The 17,699-nt window shown below is 53.9% G+C and overlaps 2 protein-coding genes across 2 annotated transcripts in view; both read right to left on the reverse strand.

Moving 5' to 3' along the window:
* TNRC18 (trinucleotide repeat containing 18) overlaps positions 1-17,602 on the reverse strand; it is a 38,153-nt gene extending 20,551 nt beyond the window's left edge. The window contains exons 1-12 of the mRNA XM_035901340.1: positions 16,048-17,602; positions 12,725-12,827; positions 12,094-12,299; positions 11,704-11,850; positions 11,003-11,187; positions 9,812-10,235; positions 8,379-9,326; positions 7,557-7,732; positions 6,672-6,808; positions 6,078-6,206; positions 4,064-4,238; positions 2,618-2,985 (exon numbers count right to left, since the gene is read on the reverse strand). Coding sequence (XP_035757233.1) covers positions 2,618-2,985; positions 4,064-4,238; positions 6,078-6,206; positions 6,672-6,808; positions 7,557-7,732; positions 8,379-9,326; positions 9,812-10,235; positions 11,003-11,187; positions 11,704-11,850; positions 12,094-12,299; positions 12,725-12,827; positions 16,048-17,497 — 4,448 coding nt within the window. The 5' untranslated portion in view covers positions 17,498-17,602. The remainder of the gene's footprint in view (positions 1-2,617; positions 2,986-4,063; positions 4,239-6,077; positions 6,207-6,671; positions 6,809-7,556; positions 7,733-8,378; positions 9,327-9,811; positions 10,236-11,002; positions 11,188-11,703; positions 11,851-12,093; positions 12,300-12,724; positions 12,828-16,047) is intronic.
* The window catches only part of LOC118453012 (trinucleotide repeat-containing gene 18 protein-like), a 7,677-nt gene continuing 7,576 nt past the window's right edge, over positions 17,599-17,699 (reverse strand). The window contains exon 4 of the mRNA XM_035901341.1: positions 17,599-17,644. Within this exon, the coding sequence (XP_035757234.1) occupies positions 17,599-17,644 (46 nt within the window). The remainder of the gene's footprint in view (positions 17,645-17,699) is intronic.

A 17,699-nucleotide genomic window follows, 5' to 3' on the forward strand; every position in this document is an offset into this window, starting at 1 on the left:
GAAGAGCGTTACATCAGAAAACGGGGATTTGGGGTTTTTTGGGCGGTGCTTTGGTGCGTTTCTTTGGGAAGAAGCTATAAACCAGGAGGGAAAAGCAGCTGCAGGAGGGGCCGTGTGCCGCCATTTTCCACCCCCGATGGGTCCCTCCATCACAAATCCTGGGCTCAGCAAGTGGGAGCCAAATAAACACAGAAATACGTATTTCCATCTTTCAGTCAGAAGTAGACACTCTCCACCTAGGCCAAACAACTCCTGTCCTCCCTTGAGACAGGATCCAAGTGGTGTTCTCAGCTCAGGAGCAGAAATCTGAGGTAGACATTTCTGCTACCGAAGATGCAGCGATGCCAACAACTGGGCCATCCACCTGAATTAGTCTTAACCATGGTTATGTTCAACACTCTGACCTAAATCTCCTTTTCTACATGAACCAACTCTCCCAGAGGGTTTTTGACTTGGGCAGCAGGAGCAAGCCCAGCTGCCAAGCGGGCAACTCTAAATGTCTAACTCCAAACACGCCACCCCAGATGTGCCGCAGCGTGCAATATGAAGGACACTGAAATGGAGCAGGGACCAAGCCACTCCTCAGTTTGTGAACTGTGGCTTTACAAAGCTGCCAAACCCCACGGGCGGTGAGAAGTTATCCAGCGGTCCCCTCTGGTATCTGATGAGGGGTCAACGAGAAGTATATGGTACCCCTGGATGCAATAAAAGCGGGTATGAATTGTCACCTCCTGGGTCACAAATGTACCATCAGCTCCACAGCGTTACGGACAGTGCAATGGGGACCGTTCCGGCCTGCAAGCAGCAGAAGATGCTCTCCAGTGTCAGTCCAGGTCAGGCACCGCTTCCCACCTCCACCATGTTGATTGTGGAGATTAAGGAACAAGGGATAGCAAGTTTAGGAGGCCCAAAGCCCAAATAGGCAAATTATTTGGGGCATCTGACTTCTGTTAAAATGTGTGGGAATAGGATGCTCAGCTCACCCTTTGGATCTATGCCCAAGGTTTTCAGGATTCCAGCTAGAAAATCTGTGAGGTTAGGAGGCAGAAGGACTTGGCACCAGTCCCGCTTCTCCTCCTCTACAAGAGCAGCCCACCAGTCATGGGAGGTGCTGCCATATGCTCGACCTGCCTCCCCAAATCCACCACACTTGAGTGACCAACTGACAGGCTAAAGCCCTTTCCTTGAACCTGCACACAGCTGAAAAACCAGCTTTGGTTGAGCCATTTCAGAGTCGGTTCCTCAGTGACAATGATCCTCCTGCACTGAGATCTGTGTGGCGAAGGGGCACATTCCTATACCAGGAGACTCGCTGGAGAGGAGAGAGGTGAAACAGCAGCTCCCTTAGGTCTGGGAGGGAGGTTTTGTTCATGAAACCACAGTACCAAGTGCCAGGGCACTGCAAAAGCTTCCTTTGCCATAAGCCAAGGCTTTTTGCTCCAGCAACAGCCCATGCCTCCTCTCCCCATTAGCTCCAGAGCTCCCAGTTTAGGAGCCACATGTCTGTCCTCGGGAGTGAAGCACATTCAAGAACAGAACTGTTGGGTGGTGCGTTCAGCATGTCCAGCCAAAGGCTGTGTTCAAGTCCAGTGGACACAACGAATCCTATTTTGCCGTGTAAATGGCTAACATCATGCCAAACATTTGTTCAGTTGGAGAATTGCTAGCTCACCATCTTCCCATTTTGAAACCAGTGTTGCACCAAGAGATAGATTTGTTATGAACACAAACACGCCATAAGAGTTTTAACACGGGACTTAAATAACTGCAAGCAAAGGAAAAGATGCATATGGAAGTGAGCTAAGACAATTACGCAACCAGGCCTCAAACCATAAACTCCGAAGTCCCTCACATGCTCTCTGTCCCACTGTCTGCCTGAACCATTAAAGACTCTTTTACCTCTGGTTCTACCACCTTCCCAATGCTATCTGCAATTCAGCTTTTTCCTTCTGTAACAGGGGTTCCTAGCTCCACTCAGTTGCAGGAACCTTTGCCTCGAGTGCACTCTGGGTTCCGAAATGGCAATCAGTACACAGGATGCCAGGGTGCAGATGAACACTGATGAGACAGATGGGAAGGCTGAGCACAGTCAGCCAGGAACCAAGTAAAAACACTGAAGGGCAGGAGGATGCTTAAGAACATCAGTGCCCCCGGATGCCTCCATTATGCCATGGAGACATTTGCCTTCTCCAAATGTCTCCATGGCATAATCCTAAAACCATTCCTACCCAACTCACCGAGGACCTTGAAAGTCAACCGTTAACCACCTCCTGGAGCAGAGACTATGAGTCCTCATTTGACCGGTAGATGGAGAGTGCCTACTCCCACCGAAATCAAGGATGTGGGTCAACTTCTTTTTTAAAGCGTTTTTCCCCACTGATGATCAGTACAACGCAGGCCAGGAAGAGACGCTACCTCTTGGATGGCAAGTTGGGCAGACAACTCATGCTCACCCCAAAGACACAGCAGCATAGCCAGGGAAGAGGTCACCTTTCATTCATGAGCAAAACCAGCCCCAAAAAAAGACCCCTTCCCAGAGGCCAGAAACCCCCACCACAAGCCCACACAATAAATTACACCGCAAGAAGAGATAAATGAGAGATAAATGAGGAGTTACTTACTATAGGAGTAGCTGCTAACTTCAGATATTGCTGGTGAATGGGAAACCTTGAGCTGATTTTTGACTTTTAACCCCACCTCCATTTTCTTCATTTTGGCAGCCACTTTGTTTTTACCTTCCTTGGTGGTTTTCAGTGACAGGCCCAGGTTCTTGGCCAGGCTCTTCTTCTCCTCTTTGCTTGGCAGAGCCTCGTGGGGTGGGAGGTATCTGCTGCCACCTCCACTAGTTTTTGGCTTTCCCCCAGAGCTGTCGGCAAACTTAAAAGGGGATTTGAGCTTGTCTTGTTTGGTGAGCGACAGGGCCTTGTCAAGCTTGCTGGCCAGCTGCTCCTGATCTGATGGTACCTTCTTCTTCTTGAGCTTTAACTGCCGAGGTGAAAGGAAGAGACACAGGTGAATACAGAGCAGATATCATGGCAGACCTGAGGTATTTTACTAGCCCTCATAACAGTCTCTTATTCATACTAGTTAGTAAGGCCTCAAAACGATGGGTTTAAGCCCCAGTTGCCATAACCCACTATGGTGCTAGGGAGGAAGAAGATGAAGATGTCAGCAAACAGCACAGCTCTACCCTTATCGAGCACTACAAAACCGCAAGACTAACTTAGAAAAATTGAGCTTGCTTCCAAAAGAAATATGTTCATAGAACACCATGTTTTGGAGTTCCTTTTTCTCCACACCTTCTGGTCTTTAGGATACGTTTGGGTTGGTTTTACAAGCTTTTCTCTAAATTGTGAGGATTAAGAAATCTTCTTTACCCAAAACCCCAGCCAAATGAATACGGATTTCCACATAATCAACAAGTTCCAGAGGCTGGGATGCCAAAAAGACCCAAATACCTCTCAGCAAGAGCATCAGCACCACTGCATTATAGCCAGGGCTGTTACACCCTTTTCAGTATTTTCTTGCTTCTTGAAAAAAGTAAATATACTTTACTTGTGCTACAGCTAGATAACAGCAGCTGTAACTCAGTACTTCGCCTGTATGCACTTTGGATTTCATCAGCAGCTTAAAGCTCCAGTAAATATCTCATCGCCTCAGCAGGAGCAGAAGAAAACCCTGCATTTAAAATAGCAAGGTTGCATTCCCTTTCCTCCCTCACTTCGGGAAGTCCGTTCCCCTCCGCTGTCTCGACAGGCAAAGGGGTAAGACAAGCACTGCTCTGGATTCAGAGCTAGCACAACGCTGCAATGCTCTGGCTGGCTCGAAGGCGCTTGTCTCTCTGCTGCCTACCAAAGAGGTACAAACTCCATAAGCCAACCGTAGCCTTTGCGAACACCCTTCCACCGCACAGACAGTCCTCTCATGAAAAGCTTCTAAACCCTGAACCGAGAGCAGACGCTCCAAGATCAGGAGGAGTTATCCAGTGCAAGCCAACACTAGCAAGGCAGGAAAGAGATCTGCTTTTGGCCCGTGGCTCCATGTTCCCCATGAGGGCACTGACCTCGTTTGAGAAGCTGGGAGCCGCATCATGCTCTTCCCAGCTCTGGTTCCTCCCTTTCATCTTGCCACTGCCACTCTCCACATCCTCGTCCTCCTCCGGGAGGGCCCCTTTGTGCCTCTTCTTCATGCCCTCGCCAGTCTCGGAGTCTTCAGAGAGCAACAAGGACTTGCTCAGTCTGCAAGCCAAGCACAGGATGGGTCAAGGTGGGGGGCTTTCCTCCCTGTGATCCCCATCAAGTTCAAAAGTGAGGTTAAAGGCCTCCTAGGACAGTGGGGATCCTAAACGGGAGCCAAGTCCATGTGAAGAGACAGCAGTTTGGACAAGGTTTTTCACCAAACAGAAGAGCCAAGGAGCCCTTCTTGCACACTCTTGGCCACCAGCACAAAAGAGGGTGCCTGAAATCAGAGACTTGCAAGGTGGTCTCTGAAAGGAAGTATTCAGTGTCTTGAGTGACAGCCACCAAAAAGTGCCTGATTTGGTATAGAGGAGCAGAGGGAAGGACAGACAGCTGAGCAGGCCCTGTAGGTCTTTTCCCACTTCTACTTTCATGGACTCTGTAGATGCAGAGAGAGACTCCCGAGGCCCAGGGAGGTGCCTCACTGCCCAGACACTTGCTCTGGTTGCTCGGGTACGAGCAAGGAGGTGGTAAGAAACCGCCACGCAGGGTGGCACAGAGGGACAAGGGCACTGCAGGGACCAGCTCGCTCAAAGGACAGGCAATCCACTTCACAAGCCTGGCCACTCTGCGAGAGGCATTTGGGATCTGCATCTTCGGTCTCGCTTTGGGATTTGGGGGGGAAAGGAGAGGATAAATAAATGATAAAGAAAACAAAAAATAAGGTAGGTGAGACTACAAGCACATCTTTCACTGCTCCCCAGCTGTCTCCTGTAACTATCTGATGGATGATCAGTTCACACCTCAAGACCTCTACCAAGCCTCCATTAAAAGCTCTCCTATGCCACCTCCTTCATGCTAAGCCTGCTGGCCCAGGTCATACCACCACCACAAAGCATGGGGCAGACTTCTCAGCTTCCAGGCATTTCTCGTCCCGTCCGGCCACTCTGCTGACCTCCACAGACAGCTAAACCAACACCTCAGGCCCTGGACATTGGCTCAGGGTTGGGGGCGTGCACACACAACACAATCATGCACGCACACATGCACAACTCCAGCCACCTCTGGATGCCTCCAGCCTGCCCAGCCATCCAAACAAGAGGAGCAAAACACAAAGCCACCAAGAGGACAGATTTTCAGAAGCACATGGTCAGTGGGAGCTGGATACCCGAATCTAATTTGTAGCCTTGAAAGGACATTTGCAAAAATACATAGCACACAGGGAGACAGCTCAGAGGTGCCTTCCCATTGGAGGGACTTGGCCATTCATAGACCGTTAGATGGCCAACGGTGGTGAGATCCAAGCATCCAAACAAGAGCACCTGGACTTGCAAAAGAGAAGAAAGCAGCAGACAGAATGATCCAGACACTTGAAAGAGAGAGGTCAGGCAAAACCAACTCCCACTGATTAAGGGAACAGGAGATGAAGACAGCAGAAACACAGCAGAAAGGCCCTACGAAGTAGATAACCTCAAACAGTCCTGTCCTTCCAGTTTTTGACACCAGCATCAATTAGCTCTACAGCAACCGTTGGCACCATCCGCTCTCCTGAAAACACATGAGGATGCGCTCCCTGACACCAAGAGCTCACCTACAGGTCCCTGCCCAGCCGGCTGCTCTGCATCACCTCACCGCCGCTCAACTCAGCCTGTCCTACTTGCACACAATACCACAGACACGTGCTCTACCAGCGGGGAGGGAGGAGGCTGGCACCGTATTCCCACTGCAAAGACACACTCACGTTAAATGCACACGCTTCCACAACACCGCTGCCGCCAGAGACCGGCCTGCCAACACAACGCCACAGTGAGCCCCCGCCGCATCCGAGATGCTCTCCCCAAGTAGACCCTGGTGCAGCGACCCTGCCATTTTCCCATCTTCCCCAAATTCCAGCCTTACTTTCCACTCTTGCTGTCACTCTTCCCTCTCTCCTTAATGGGTGACAGAGCGCTTGATCCAAGTTTCCTCTTCCTGGGCCTTCCAGGGCCTCTTCTCGCCAAGCTTCTACTTTTCTCGTCATGCTTTTCCCTTTAAAAAAACCACACGCTTCACTGTTAACCAAGGCAACAAAAAAAAGAAAAAGCAAAGAAAAAAAAAGCAAAAGCAAATTTTGCAACCAAAGAGCAAAAAAACAGGAAAAAAAAAAAATAAAGCAAATAAATCCAAAAAAGAAGAAAAAGGGAAAAAAATCAAAAGAAAGCAAGCAAGAACGGGAGCCAACCCAGAACCTTCGCCTGTCACCAAACCGCTAAACTGAGCTGCTGAAGCCAAGGTTGTCTCTAATACGGTCTCCCAGCTGCGTTCACCAGTGACCAGGCTGTCGTGTCACATAGCCTAGGAGTGTGTTGTGCAAAGCTCTGGCGGACCATACCAGGAGGAGAGGAGAGGAGAGGAGACAGGGAGGGATGGAGGGCTGTTTTCTCTCCTGGACCGAGAGGCAGTGAAAGTGCCCAGCTGGAAAAAAAAAGACCGAGTGAGCAGCTTGCGACTTACTCGGAGTCCCTGCGGCGCTGCAGCTTCACCAGCTCCCGCTGCTTCTCCTTGTACCGGAGCAGCAGCTCCGCCAGCCTCATCCTGTAGTCCAGCTCCATTGCATCCATATTCTCAATGGCTGATTTGATGGAGTACATCTGGGGTGGGGATGCAAAAGGGGGCGAGGAAGTCAGGACATGTCCAGGCCCCCATCTAGATCAGTGCACAGTGGGGTGTCCTTGCAATGGCCAAGATCTGAGGCCTGGCAGGGAAGCCCTCCATGCTTACAGTGGAGCAGAGCACCCTCACCCACAACAGGCACAGCCCTAGAGTGGTACCCATGCAAAACCACCCAAGCAAAGATGTTCTGTGTCTTATGGATGGGATGGTATCAGCTTTGAGGGAAAGCAACCCCAGGAAAGAACCTGCAAGGTAAAATACACCCATGGAGTCTCTCTTCCTTTATTTAAAAAGACAGATCAAAATATTCTCTGTCTTGGAACACTTACTTGCTGGGTACAAAATAATTTGTCAGTCTCTCCCACGGGGAAGAGTCAGCAAAATAAAAACAAGGAAAAACCCTCCTGCCACTATCTTCATTTATCCCCCCCTGCCAAAGCAGTAACATACGAGTTCCTGCTGGCTTTGTATTACAAACACCACTTCTAGGGCTGCTGAGGGTCCTGCTGAGATCAATGGTGTTGATTCACAAACAAGGGAGGAAGCTAAACCGCACCACACCGACTCCTGCACAGCTACGAACACGATGTGAGGGAAGCGCCGGCTCACTTTGCTGAATGCAGAAGGGTAACACAAGCCGGGTGGCAAACTGCGGCTGGAAGAGCAAGCCGTGGTGAGTGGATGCACCGTGGTTTTTCAGGCTCAGCCACACTAAGAGCTACTTACAGGTTCATCTTTCTTCTGCATCCAGCTGTACTTTTTGTTGGGATTCAGCTCTCGAGGCAGACGGATGGTTTTCAGACTTTCCATAAAGGGGGTGGAAAGTACTTCCATGAGCATGTGGGTGCTGGCAGCCAGCAAACTCTCCAGTGTTGGCCGGACAGGAAAACTCTCTGGACCTGCTGAGGACAGAAAAAAAAGCTATAGAGGTTCACTCTCCAAGGCTGCTTCTCCAGCAGGCACAAGGAGAGGCTGATGTCTCTTTCTGGACCATGGCAGCTCAAAGAGCTTCCCAGCCACCCTTGGCCCCCACTTGAGATCTCCTGTTGTGCCCAGCCATGGTGCAACTGGCAGTTCCCATCACGTCTCGCCTCAGGAAGTTACTGGAAGGTGAGATCTTTTCAGGACCTGCCAAGCTCTTGGAAAGCATCATCTGGAGCTACTGGGGCCTCTTGTGCCAAACCCTGACAGACTGTAGACTCAGGGCCTGCCAGAAGGGTGTTACCCTGGCAGCTCTCGGCAAGTGGGGCTCCGTTTCCGCTACACATACCACAAACTGTCTAGACATGGCGAGGGCCTTTGGAAGGGGAGAGCGGTACAAAAGCCACACGTAGCTCAGCCTACTGCAGCAAAAACCCTGCTCCAACTCCATCCAAAGTACCAGCCACTCCTGCAACTACAGGGCAATGCTCTCCTTGCTGCCTGGCTGAGTTTGCAAGAGATCCCACCTGTGCCTCTGCTCCTCTGCCCACACAAAGCGTGCCAGGGCCGTATGCAGGGAGACCCAACCTGGCCCAAGGCTGGCCAGACTCCGCACTTGCAACTTACTTTGTATTTCTTGCTTCCTTTTCTCCAGCTCCATCTCTGCAATTTCACTCAGCAAAGTGATCCCTTGCAGGAAGGAATGCTCCAAGGCCTGGTCAGGTAACACCTCCACCTTCAACTGGGATGGAGTGACACTGGCGGTGGTCAACAAGGAACAAGCCTGAGGCATTTCTGTGGCAGGCACCAAAGCGTTCATCCCAGCCAGTGGGTCGCCCGGCTTGATGTCCAGAGCTGGGATTTGGCAAGAGATTGCCTCTTCCGTGTAGGAAGGGATCTCTGGCTCCTGCTCCCCCTCCTCAGGGGGCAGGTTAGGAAACTCCCGCCCCCGGGGCACATCGGCATTCTGCAGATCCATGGCTACAGAGGCCTCCTCCCGCTGGGGCGTCAAGTCCATCTCAGGTGGCTCGTTCTCTGTGTGCACGAGCGAACCGTCATAGTCCATGTGCACAGAGCAGGTCTCTGCTCCACTCCCAGTCTCTGCCTGAGCCTCTGCTTCTGCAGGGCAGGCCACAACCTGGTAAGGAGGTGGGCAGCTCTGGAGGTCTTCCTGGTCCTGCTCCATAGCACCCAGGGCTTCACCTTGATGCAACAGGAGATTGCAATTGTCCACATTCTGCACTGGGACGGCTGCAGAGGCGGTGATGTTCAGAGTCCCCACGTCCTGCTCACAGATGCCTTCCTGGCTTTCCTCCATCTGCACCTCTGATTTCACCCTCTCTTCCAAGGACTCCTCTTCTGCTGCTGCTTGGATGGGCTCTAGCATTTTGGACGGAGACAGGTGGATGGGCTTGACCTCTGGGGAAAGTTCCATGTGCTCAGAGCCTTCAGCAGGCAGTGGGACATCAGGAGCCAGGCCATCTGCATCAGATGCTGCGGTGGGCTGGAGGAGGTAGGGATAGTGTCTTCCAAAGGAGGGAGGCAGGGACTGGAATGGATATCCTGGGGGGATCTCTGCAAAACATCGGAAGGGACAGGCTGTGTAATGGCCGGGTCTCCAAAGCACCTCTCTCACTAAGGCATAGAGATGGCTTCCCTTCATCTCTCATCTTTTCCTATTCTCAAGCAACGGCTGCTTTGGGCACCTCCCTCCTGTCCAAGTTGCCACAGGCATCAGCACTCCAGAGGTCCCTTCTACACCCTTCCAGCACTCTCCTGCAACTGGGGAGAGATCCTTCTCTCACTGAGACTCCAGCCCTGGAGGAACCAACCCAGGCTTGACCCAAGGGAAGAAGACAGCCTAAAGCCCCAGGTGCCCCTAGGACCCAGGCATCAATCCAAGTCCATCACACCACCCCTGGTCCTTGCCTCTCCCCAGCCTTTTAGAGGAGCTATGTGGTTTTTCTCTAGGGGAAGGGATGGAAGCAGGAAAGAGCCAAGGAGAAAGAGGGAGGCAGGCACAAACACAACGGGACTCTGCCAAAGCAGGGCTCTCTTACCTGGGAATAAGGCCTGATATGGACCAGCAGCCTCTTTTTCCAGCTCCAGGTCTTTCTTCTCCACGGTCTCGGGCGTCTCTTCCTTTGGAGGGATGGCAGGGGCAGGGGGTGGAGAGGCGGGGGGCGGGCTGGAAGGATGGGAGCTGGGGGTGGCGGGGTAGGAGTAGGCTGGCTGCGAAGGTGGCTCCTCCATCTTTTGGATCACCTCAGCTTTGAGCACAGACACGGGTGAGGCCCTGGGAGAGAGGGGAGGTGGACTCACAGCCTTGCTGTAGGACGTGGAGGCGCTGGGAGACAGCACAGGTGGTTTTCGGTGCACCAGTCCCGGGGCAGAGGAGGAAAGGCCTGATTTGGCACTGTCCAGGCTCCGCTTCGTCACCTTCTCTTCCATATCTGCACGCTGCTCGTTCGCCTTCAACCTCTCCTGTGACAAGAACAAAGCAAAACTCAGCACGACATCTCTACCTGCTCCTGGAAAGCACAGATCTACCACTGAACAAGACCAAAACATGGTCTTATCAAACACGGACTGGAACAGAACACATGTTCCTCAGTGCAACACCACTTTAAGGCCAATCTGATGGAGGGTGACACTGATCTGTGATAGTTTTCTTTACAGATTCCCAGCTCCAGGAGTCATGTGAAGGGAGTCTCAACTTTCACTTGCAACCAAAGCAAACCATTTTTAAGTTTCCAGCCTAGAAAGCACACATGTAAAACGAAGACTGAAAACCAGATGACCACTGAAAAAATTAAATGGGTGTAAAACACCCAAGTGAAAGCTTGCAAATTCCAAAATCATTTGGTGAATGGAAGCTGGCTCCAGGACCCCGTGTGATTGCTGCCAGTATTGCAGCTGCTTCTCTGGGCCACTCAGGAGGTTTGTATGGAGATGACCAGGGATGAAAACACTCAACTAAACAGAGACATCCCTAGGGAAGGAATCAAGGTCGGGCTGCTGCTAGGCAGCTCTCCTGACAACACTGCTTAAAAGCTCTACACCAAACCCCTCCAAAACCCACCCCAGATATGCAGGATGCACTGAAAGCCTCATAGCCCGGGGCAGGATCGCTCAATGCATCCATACCTTTGAGACACATTTGCAACATGGGCACAGCTGCTTTTTCCCCCCCCAGACACCCCAACTTCAGGCTCTTTTTATGTCCAAGGAAGAAGCTCCTGAGAACATACCACGAGCTGGGCACTCCTCTGTAGCTCCATGGCGTGGGCTGCTTGCTGCTGCAGAATGTACAGCTCGTGCTGCCGCAGCAGCTGCTGATGGGAGAGGAGCTGGAGCTGGTGAGCATGCTGGAGGGAGCTCCTGGTCGGGGGGTACATAGCGGGCCACAGCGGGGGTGCCCGGTCCATCAGCTCCGCTGGGGAATGAGCAGAGATGCGGTCAGAGAGGCAGGAGGATGGGGATGGCTAGAGGATTCAGGATCACACAGGGCATCTGTTTCTACCCCAGTCCCAGGGGTGTGGGGGATGCCAAACATCAGGCTATACAGAAATGCAGCCAGAAATGCAGACGGGAAAGGGTGCGATCTTTCCCTCGGCAGCCCCACTCCCACCACCCCATGGGTCCTGGGGCCATCTCACATGCTTTCCTCTCTACACACCCTTGGTTTGACTGTCCCTGGCTGAGCCCACAAGTAGTTTCTCCTCATCAAGGACCCAAAGTCTGCAGAGTCCTGCAGGGGATGAGGAGTTACTGCTGAGGACTACACATTTCCATCTCTGAAACAAACCTAACAAGAGGCCAGCTCACACCCACCCTAGAGCTGTGGCTGCTGGTCCCCATGGGTACCTATGCTCCTATCTAGCCTTCTCCAAAGCCTGCTTCCCCCACAGCTGTCAAAGCATGGTCCTCAGGGACGTGCTCACATCCTTACCGAAGTGTGGCAAGTGCTCGCTGGGGATCACAACAAGCTGCCCCGACTGCGGGTCTCTGGCAAACTGGTAGGCGGAAGGGAGAGCTCCCCCCATGGCAGGGGGGAAGCCTGGAGTCATGCCCTGGTGCAGGGAAGGGTGACCAAGTCCTGGAAGAAGAAACACCACAGGGGATGAAGTAACACCACAGGGGAAGAAGAAACACAACTCAGGGGATGCAGGCAGCTCCTACCCATGCAAGAAGTCATCTACCACCTGATTGCTCCAAAATACCTCCTTCCCTTTCCCCTGTGATCATACAGCAGCTTCACTGGGTACTTAGCAACACCTCTCCCTGGATTGCATCAGTGTGTGAACCCCATGGACACATCGCTCCCTCCCAGGACACTCACCGTAGGGATGGCTGGCCAGCCACATGGAGGGGCTCCCCGTCCTGGGGAGCCAGGGGTGGGCTGCCAAGTGCGAAGCCGGGTCTGCAGACCAGCGCCCGGAGCTCGTCAAGGCTGGGCCTCCCGTCACCATGAGGTTGGAGTTCAAACCGTTCGTGGCGCAGCCAGAGGGGTGTATCCGGGCAAAATCTGCCAATTCCTTGCTCTCTCTGGTCATGGGGGAGGCAAGAGAGAGAGCGATAGAGGGTCAGAGTGCTGCGGGTTACTGTGCGGCTGGAGAAGCCCAGGGTTATGGACCAAGTCCGCTGAGCGAGTGTGTTTGCAAACTAGGGTCAGACACTCAAGGAGAGCCGTGATGGAGGTGGCTAACATCACATCCAGAATAAAACATCCCATCTTTTTGTCTCTTTGGAGCAGGCATGGATTTGCAGCAGTCTCTTACGTTTGCTCTGCTGCAGATTCAGGATCTGCCCTGCAACCCCATGGTACCCCACTCAGAACTCTTCTCCGCGCCAGCAAGGCTCGTGCCCATCAGCTTCACCAGGATGGATGCAACCGTGTCCCTCCTCCAGACAGGCTGTCCCCAAGCATGGCTTGTGGCACTGTGGCAAGAGACCCCCCCTCCAACCCTCACCTGAGCAGCTTTTCCTGATCCCGCTCCAAGCGCCCTGCCAGGAGATGGCTGTCCCGGTGGCGGCTCCTCTCATCCCCGCAATCATCTTCTGAGCGTCCATGCCCTAGGAGACAACTCAGCACTATCAGACATGAGCAACAGCCCAGGGAAAGCTGTCCCCTCTCCTCTGAGCATGGAGAGGCAGTACCCTGGGAGGCAGCGCACCCAAATGCCGCTGTCCCTAAGGCTGTATCAGGTTCAAGCCCTAAAGGACAGGACAAGGCTGTTTATGTGATCAAGATACTCTCACTAAGGCGGCTCCTGGTAGCACCCAGGTGCATGTGGTTTGAAGTCCATGCCTTCAAGCCATCAAGGGACCCACTCGCCAGGTCAGGCCAGTCTCCCAGGACAGGATAGCCACCAGCCTGGGAACAGCAAGACCGATGGGACCATTTTTGCTGAAGGACAGTGGCAGATTTCCCACCTCAGAAGGAGACAAGGCCCACCTAAATCCATGCATCAAACCACAAAGTCCTGCTTAACCCATCTCACGGGGGAGGATTTTATCGCTGCACCTTCTGAAGCACCTTCTGCTCTTGCAAACCAGTCTAGGAGCAGTGGATACGCTCTGAAGCCCTGTCCTTCAGCAACAGGCAGAACCAACACTACAGATCCTCACAAAACCAGCGTGCTCCACTCTGTAATTCAACCTGTTAGCAGGAATCTGCATCCCCCCTGCCCCAAGCTGTGCAACAAGAAAGGGCCTGGTGAGGCAGGGGCACATATGGCAGATGAGGGCAAGAGTCCAAAAAGGGGGGGCTGGATGTTTGGCTCAAGAAACGGCTCAACCAGAGTCAGAACAGCTCTTGCAAATACAGCCTGGCATGGTACCAGCTGCGCCTGTGAGAGGTTAGGAAGCACCTTCACAGCAGTGAAGAGCAGCTCCTCGCTGGCCCTGCCAGGACCAGGTATTGGGGCCACTCTTCCCTTATTTGATCCAAGATCCTCACCCCAGCTGCCTGATTTTAGACTTGTTTTTCCCTAGTTTTCTCCCTAGCTCCTTTCTTGCACATGCATTTTTTCCGTAATTCCCTGTTGCCCCTGTCCATGTTATGCTTTGGTGGTATGACCCGCTCCTAAATCCCAGCCCTGCTTGCAGCGAGCTGCCAGCCAGTCTGATGGGGCCAGGAAGACGGTGTTTGCTTCTCCCCAAGCTCTTGGTGCACCCTGCCAGCACATCCCCTGCCCAGGCGATGCTCGGCACCCCGCAGAGCTCAGCGGCACAGCATGGCCTCGCACGGCTGCACCCTGGCTCCCGGCAGCCCTTTCCAGGGTCCTCGTTCTCCCGCCTGGATAAGGTTTGGCACACGGGAAAGCATCTTGGAATATAAAGTCTATTTTGCTGACAAGCAGTCTTTTCAAGGAGGGCCCCGCTGTGTATTTCCACAAACCTGGACAGCCTGTGGGTTTTTTTGCTGTCAGGTCTCCAATTCCCTCAGCCTTTACTGTCAGAAGGAATCCAGGAACAAGACACCACCTCTCCCGGCTCCTCTCCCCAAGGCTCCTTCAATGGGCTTCAGGCAGAAAGCAAACATGCTTTAAAGCCTGGCGCACACCTCTCCCTCCCGAAGGACTTTCCAAGGGTCACCACATTCCCCTTGCAGCCTGCCAGGACACTGCGTGCAGTGGTTGTCCCCAACCAGCCCCTCCTCGACTCGCTGAATGATGCCCTGTGCAGCCTCTGTTGCTCAATTTTACTACCCAGCCTCCACGGCACGAGGCACCGGGGCTCATGAATCCCTCCAGAGCCCCAGCATCCCTTCCTGCCTCTCCGCCAGCATTCCCACTCGCACACAAATCCCTTTCCACTCCCTAGCCCAGGTTTTCTCCCTTTGGAGCCCCTTCTCCTATTTATTTTCCCCAATTGCCTCTTCGGTGTCAGCAATATGGAGCAAGCCCTTGGTTAACTCACAGCCTCCCTCTCCTCCTTGGCAGAAGGTGAGTTGACACCCCCCAGCCTTTATTAGAAATATATTATTTTACCTCCGCTCCTCCCTCTCCCGTCTACATTACTTGAGCCCCGTTATTTAAAGGCGGGTTTATCATCTTTTTCTCATCCCCCATCCAAACACACACACTTTCTTATTCGTCTAATTCCCGCCTAGCCCCCACCCCGCCAGCAGGACGGTCCCTTTTCTGTACAGACCGATGATTGTCCGGACAGTGAATGATCATTTTGTCTATATATATGAACATGACGCACGGACCGCATAGAAAAATTCAATCAGTTATGCATGGAGGAAAGGCTTAGGTCCGTTTCCTTGACAACCAATGCCCGGCACTAAATACTTGCATTTTACTTGCCAAATACTACAGATTAGCCAACTAAAGCCTGCTTTCTCCTTCTTAAAAGGTCTAAACATTCAAGCACCGTCCACTCAGCGCAAGCAAGCTAATGTTATTAGACGAATATCTCCTGGCACACAAAGGGGGGGGCAACATTTGGGGGGCGAGAGGAGGAGAAAAGCAGTCTTGTTTTCTGTCTGAAAGCCAACTGCATCACTTAGCAACGAGCCCGGAGGCCTGCCAGAATTCAACCCTTGTTTGCAGCCTTTTAGTTCGGCTCAGTAAATTACATTTAACGCAAGCTGGGAGGGTCTGGGATGATTGAACGGCTGAACAAACAGCTCCCTGTGCTGCCCACGAGGTCCTCAGTCGGCTCCCGCCCGGCCGTGGGGAGGGCAACGGGAAGCGATGGGAATGGGGAGAGGGGCTGCCGGCCGAGAGAAACCGCCTTTCGCCGTGGAGGTTTGGGAGAGGGGGGCGAAAGCTGAAAAATGGGAAAAGCAAAGGCTAAAAATGGAAACCCAACCATTGCTCGCCAACTGCTCACTTTGGCATCGCTCCTTGGCACGCCAGAGCCGAGCTCTCCCCGTGCTGGGCAGCCCCCAGGCGTTATCTTGCTACACGAGCCAAGCAGAGCACCAAAACACTCGCCGGAGCCATCTGCCTTCTGCCAGCACCATGGCTTACATCAAAACCATGAGACTAAATCACCAGCACGAAGGTGGATTAAGGGGTTTCTCTGTCACTCCCTTCGCTAACAGGGCTCTAACATGGGGAGAAGGGTTGTTCTCGGATGGCATGGGGGAAAGGGGACTCCCTCTTGCACGGGGAGTCCCGCTCCCTGCTGTGGTCTACAACGCGCCCTTGGCCGGGAACAGGAGGCAAAGAGAGCTGAGGATGCCAAACTCAGCTCACGCCGTACAGCCTGCACTGGGTGGCTGCTCTCCCCAGGGAACAGATCCCACAGGGAAATCCCAAGACAGGTCTGGGGAACCTACCTTTGATGCTGCTGAGAGACAGCGAGCGATCCCGGTCCGCCAAACTGGGCCCCAGTTTGCTGCTGCTGCTGCTGCTGTTGTCCTTCTGCCGGGCCACGGCCACGGCAATGCCGACAGGCAAGTGCCTCACCTCCACCTCACCCTGGGAGCCGATGCTCTCGCGGCCAAAGGATTTGGCGCTCTCGGGTCTCTCGGGGTCCCTCTTCAGCTGCTTCGCTGGCTGCTGCGACAGCAGCTGCTGCACTTTGGAGGCACCCAGCTGCGAAGAGTCCAACTTCATGTTGCCCAAGCCGCCAAAGGGGCTCTTCTTGCCACAGCTCTGCCGGGATGCGGTCTCCTTGGCAAAGCTGCCGCTATACTTGATGAGGCTCTGCATGGCTGACCCTTCGCCGTGGGAGGCGGGGTGGAGGACGTCTGCAGCGCCCCGTGAGCCCACCACCGAGGACCGTGGCAAGCCGCTGGGGTCAAGGTAGACCTTCTTGGCTTCCTCCTCTGCCCGGGTGACGTGGTTGTGCTGCGCAGCCAGCACAGCCATCTGCGTGGTGGCAAAGTTGCCCATTTCAAAGGGCTTCCACTTCTGCTCAGGCGGTTTCAACTGACCATGGTCCAGGTGCTGCCGGGAAGAGTCCAAAGTGCCGTAAACCTTTGCCGCCTCTTTGGAGCTGGATCGCTGGAAGCGGTCCCGCTCACAGGGGCGATGCTCTGCCTCTGGACTCGGCTTCAGCAAGTCCTTGGAGGCCAGGAACTCCCTGCTCTCCGGAGAGCCCAGCCCTGGCCGGTTGAGGAAGGGCTCCGAAGTGACCTGTCTCTTCAGCGCCATGGAGTTCGCCCTGATCACGGAGCCCTTCTCCCTCAGAGCCTCCATCCTTTTGGCATCACTGTGGCAAGAAAAGTCCTGGGACAAGAGCGTGCGGGAGGCATCCGCGAGGCATCGCTCCGTGGGCGACTGCAGCACCCCCACCTTACCGAGGTCCTTGTCCTTTGCCTTGTTGTCACGGGCCTGCGAGGCGATTTGGATGGGCCCGCTCCTCTCGTCGTAGGCTTCGACCGAAGGCACGAAGGTGGGGGCGATGACTTTGTGCTCCCTCCCCAGCTCCTTGGCCGGCGGAAAGATGGTATACATGCTGGAATGGACGGGCTGCAGAGGGAATGTCGTGGCTGGCGTCATCTTCCCTGGCTGCGAGGGGTGCGGGGACGGGCAGCTGCAGGAGACGTGCAAAGCGCCCATGGAGGGCAGGAGGGGCTCCCCCCGCTCCAGCCGCTCGGAGTGGGCGTGCGCAGAAGGCCTCATGTTCTCATCGTGCCGAGTGGGATCCTTGGCACAGCGGTCCTGCTCGGCACCCAGGACCTTCAGCATGGGGTCCCCGCCGCCGTTGCAGTTGCTGAGGGAAGAGCTCTGCAGCGGGTTCTTGGACTTAGGTTCCCCACCACCCACGCCCCGATTTGGCATGTGCTCAGCCAGGAACGGTGAGAGACGCTCGCTGACCTTCACTGCCTTCTCCACCACGCTCACTTTCCGGTCGCTGTCGGGTTTGGTGTCCTGCGTGAGGTCTACCACACTGCGGGGTCGGGGCTCCTCCTTCGGCTTGCCCTCCTTCTTGTTGAAGGGCAGGGACAGATTGCTCCGGCCTGCCCCCCCCCTCCCCCCCGCG

This window comes from Egretta garzetta, unplaced genomic scaffold, assembly GCF_000687185.1.
Source record: "Egretta garzetta isolate BGI_Z169 unplaced genomic scaffold, ASM68718v1 scaffold299, whole genome shotgun sequence".
Classification (NCBI taxonomy): Eukaryota; Metazoa; Chordata; class Aves; order Pelecaniformes; family Ardeidae; genus Egretta; species Egretta garzetta.